At 51.3% G+C, this 4,276-nt stretch overlaps 1 protein-coding gene across 1 annotated transcript; it reads left to right on the top strand.

The window, feature by feature from the left end:
* Nucleotides 1-801: 801 nt before the first annotated feature.
* LOC119330572 (tricin synthase 2-like) lies at nt 802-1,919 on the top strand. The gene is made up of 3 exons (XM_037603684.1): nt 802-980; nt 1,069-1,148; nt 1,265-1,919. Exons 1-3 carry the CDS (start codon nt 891-893, stop codon nt 1,830-1,832), a joined length of 738 nt encoding a protein of 245 aa, XP_037459581.1. The 5' UTR covers nt 802-890; the 3' UTR covers nt 1,833-1,919.
* The last annotated feature ends 2,357 nt before the right edge of the window (nt 1,920-4,276 follow it).

Here is a 4,276-nt window from a genome sequence, read left to right as displayed (position 1 = left end):
GAGTTCCCCCAGCTGAATATATTGCTCAAACGGCTACAGAAGTAGTAGTTACAAAATTACAGAGGTACGGTGCAATGGGCAGAGAGGTAGGAACGTCACAAGAAGACGTCCTCTTTGTCACCCGTTTCAATAAGACGGTGTGACCAAAGGTCTAAGTCAGCTGCTAGTTTTACACTATTATTTACTCAGCAACCTTCAGCTTCTAGCAATTGCCACCGAACCTTGCCTAGAAAGGGAATGCGCTTCATTGAGCCGCAAAATGTTGTTGCGCCCAATTGAAATTTTGATCTCCCCACACATGCGGGCAGGCACTTTTGGTAAACCACCTCCTAGCCCGAAGTTAGCCTGTCAAGCAAGCAACAGTCATCTTGAAGATATCTTCTGTTTTTGTGTGCGTCCGAACTCCATTATCAGGGCACCTCCCGCAGTTGCCACCTCAAGCAAGCCACAGCAAACACCAGAAAGGGAGCCCGGCCATGTGGGCGAGGCTATAGATCACACGCGGCCCATCGCCGCCGATAGGCGACAATCCATCAGTTTGCAGGCCCAAGTAAAACAAAAAGCGCCCACCTGGATAAGGATAACAGCAATGCAATTGTCCGCGCGCACACACACACACGCTTGGCACGGAGCACCAGCACGGCTGGCGTTGGTTGCGTAGCGAGTCGATGACGCCACTGCATCGCGTCGCGTTGCTAACCGACCCACATTCTCTGCGTCACCCCCCAGCTGCCCCGCACCCGGCACCGTCACGGCTCACTGACCCCGGTCGTCACCCAAGCATAAATAATGGCCGTGCTCGGCAGCGCCGCAGCATCTCCGGCTTTACTCCTCTTCTTTTTTTAGTCGGTGCGTGTGTGTGCGCGCGCGCATTTCGCTCGTTCGTAGACATGGCTTCCAACGGGAGCGCCGGCGAGGTCAGGGACGTCCACAGCAGCGAGACCACCAAGACCCTCCTCAAGAGCGACGACCTCTACGACGTACGCGAGCCGTCTCTCCCTGTGCCTTTCCACGCCCGTCCCTGAATTTTATCTGCTGACCGAGCGTGTGGTGTTTCTGATTCTGCAGTACATGCTGAAGACGATGGTGTACCCGCGGGAGAACGAGTTCATGCGCGACCTCCGGCAAATCACCAGCGAGCACGTCTTGTACGTACGCAATTCCGCTCCCTTCTCCTGTCCCTCGAGGATTGCAGATCATGGTGTGTGTATTCTAGAAGAATTGCAGATGAGTTAGTGGGGATGTTTATTTGTTCTGGCTGTAGCGGGTTCATGTCGTCGCCGCCGGATGAGGGGCTGCTGCTGTCGCTGCTGCTCAAGGTGATGGGCGCCAAGAGGACCATCGAGGTGGGGGTCTACACCGGCTGCTCCGTCCTCGCCACCGCGCTCGCCATCCCGGACGACGGCAGGATCGTCGCCATCGACGTCAGCAGGGAGTACTTCGACCTCGGCCTCCCGGTCATCAAGAAGGCCGGCGTCGCGCACAAGGTCGACTTCCGCGAGGGCCCCGCCGGCCCCATCCTCGACAAGCTCATCGCCGACGAGGAAGCGGGGAGCTTCGACTTCGCCTTCGTGGACGCCGACAAGTACAACTACGGCAACTACCACGAGCAGCTGCTGCGGCTGGTGCGCGTCGGCGGCGTGCTCGCCTACGACAACACGCTCTGGGGCGGCACCGTCGCCATGCCCGACGACACGCCGCTTACGGAGGAGGACCGCAAGAAACGGGACTCCTTCAGGGGGTTCAACGCCATGATCGCCGCCGACACCCGCGTCGAGCCCGTGCAGCTCCCTATCGCCGATGGCATCACGCTCTGCCGCCGCGTCGCTTGATTAGCTAGGACCGACGGCGTGCAGCTAGCTGGTGGCGCGTCTTATGTGTGACCGAAATAAAATAATCTGGCATGTTTATTCGCGACATTTTCTTCTAGTGAGCATCTGTACCCGCTCCTCTTTTCAAATAAATTATCTAATAATAGAAAGGTTGGATATATAAAAATAAAAATACCATAAAGAAGTTGGATAAAATATACGAACTTTTTCTCTCCCAAATAACACCCCAATCCCCTTTCCCGCCTCTCGCGACTACTAGGCCATCGCCACAACCATGACACTCAGGCTCCCCATTTACCCATTGCCGGGCAGGCCCACCCACTTCGTCTTGTCGCCGCGCATGCACCTCCGTCATGTCACTTACGGACGCGGCTCGCCTGACATGCCGTTGGCACACTGGCATGTTGGACCCGGTCCCACATGTCAGGGGGCAGTATGTCAGATGGTCTTGCTCCGTCTCTTACCCCGCGTCAACCCGGCGCACAACCCGGTCTCGACCTACCTCGTCATGGTGCCCAACTCGAGCTTGAGCTCAGTTGCTTCGCTCGAGCACAACTGTGTCGCTCGAGCCACCTTCTACGCCACTCAGCCCGGCGCTCCGCCGCGCCTCTCAAGCTACCTCAACATGCCGCCCAAGCCTGGCAGGTGAAAGAAAAGGGAAGAAGGGGAAATTTGGCCAAATGCATGCCGGGTCTGTATGCCAAGGACATATCTGTATGTCAAGGACATACTTGGGGTGAATCTTTGGGAATCAGCAACATGTCCCATGATAATTCAAAACTTTAATTGGAAATAGATTACTATTTTTTTTCTCTTAACACCGGGAATGGATTATTGGTGATATGTTGGAGATGCTCTATAACATGATGATACCTTGTTTATAGTGAGTTGGCAACAAATCCATCTTAAAGTTATGATTCGCGTTCTACTAAAGATATGGTGGTTCGACGATTGTACTTGTAGGGGATTTTCTCCAGGCCAAGTACAACATGTTAGATACAATCTTCTAGAATCACTTATGTATATCGGTTCAAGTTGCAATAAAGCCTAACCGAACATATCTTTATCTGTACCTTCTTGATCCTCAGGCATTGTAACGAACCTAATATTTCACATGCCATCGATGGGGTTGTTCCATCTATATAAACACACAACGCGGCCTGCCACGGCAGGTAGAAATACTTCATAAATTCACATGGTAATCACACACCAATCTTCCATACCACATCTACCTTTCTAATATATCAACAATGGCATCTTCCCTTTTCTCCAATCAAGTTTCCAAGAAACTCACCAGCGGTAATTTCCACCCATGGAAGGCCCTTGTCCTCCCTCAAATCCGTGTTCCTGGCCTTTATGACTATCTTGATGGGAGCCTTCATGCACCAGAGAAAATCATCTCGTCCACACACACATATATGGCAAGACTGTGGTGAGGCCCAATCCATTGTACACTTCTCGGATGGGCATGGATCAAGGGATCCTTCCCTGTCGTCTCAACTCGCTCTTGAAGAAGGTCCTCATATACGTTCCTCATTTAGAGACTTATGAAGCCATGTGGAACACCGCTAGGTCGCACTCCAGATCACGCATAAACAACCTTTGCATCCACCTCGCCAAAGCGCAAAAGGAAATCAAACCGTGTCGGCGTAATTCTCTCGCATGAAAGGTCTCGCCGACTAGCTAGCTACTTCTGGAAAACCTCTCATCGAGGACAAGCTCATCTCCTAAGTTCTTGCTAGCATGGACATGGACTATTCCCCCCTGGTATCTGCACTCAATGCTCAAATCTGATGCAGTATCTCTTGATGCTCTCTATGGTTAGATGGCCAACTTTGACAAGCATGTTGACCTTCTATAAAAAATCCAAGGTCGGTTTCAAGTCCTCAACCAACACTGCAGCGTTTGGCCATGGAGGATACCAACGTGGGGGTGGTGCCCCATCTGTGCACGGCGGGGGTAGAGCTATGACTCTCACCTCCAATGCAAGATATACGGGAAAACGGGTCACATCACCATGGACTGCTGGTACCACTTCACGGACGATTACCTCTCATAAGAAAAGACCACCGAACCCGCCAACACCTCCAACTACAACATAGATACCAATTGGTACGCCGATAGTGGGGTTACTAGTCATATCACCGGCGATCTGCAAAAGCTTAAAATTTGTTAAAATTATTACGGGAATGATCAAGTTCACACCATTGATGGTTCAGGTATGCACACTAGACACATTTTGCATCCAGTTATTAAAACCATATACTGTAAAATTCATCTATGCAACATACTGTAGGATCGAAAGTATGTCTAGAGGGGGGGAGTGATTAGACTACTTAACCAAATAAAAATCTAGCCTTTTCCTAATTTTAAGTCTTGGCAGATTTTAGCAACTTAGCACAAGTCAAGCAATCAACCAATACATGCAAGTCTAAGAGTATAGC

The sequence above is a fragment of the Triticum dicoccoides genome, chromosome 7A (genome assembly GCF_002162155.2).
Source record: "Triticum dicoccoides isolate Atlit2015 ecotype Zavitan chromosome 7A, WEW_v2.0, whole genome shotgun sequence".
Taxonomy (NCBI): Eukaryota; Viridiplantae; Streptophyta; class Magnoliopsida; order Poales; family Poaceae; genus Triticum; species Triticum dicoccoides.
The sequence above is the reverse complement of the archived record's forward strand: the minus strand, read 5'-3'. Positions and strand labels throughout refer to the sequence as shown.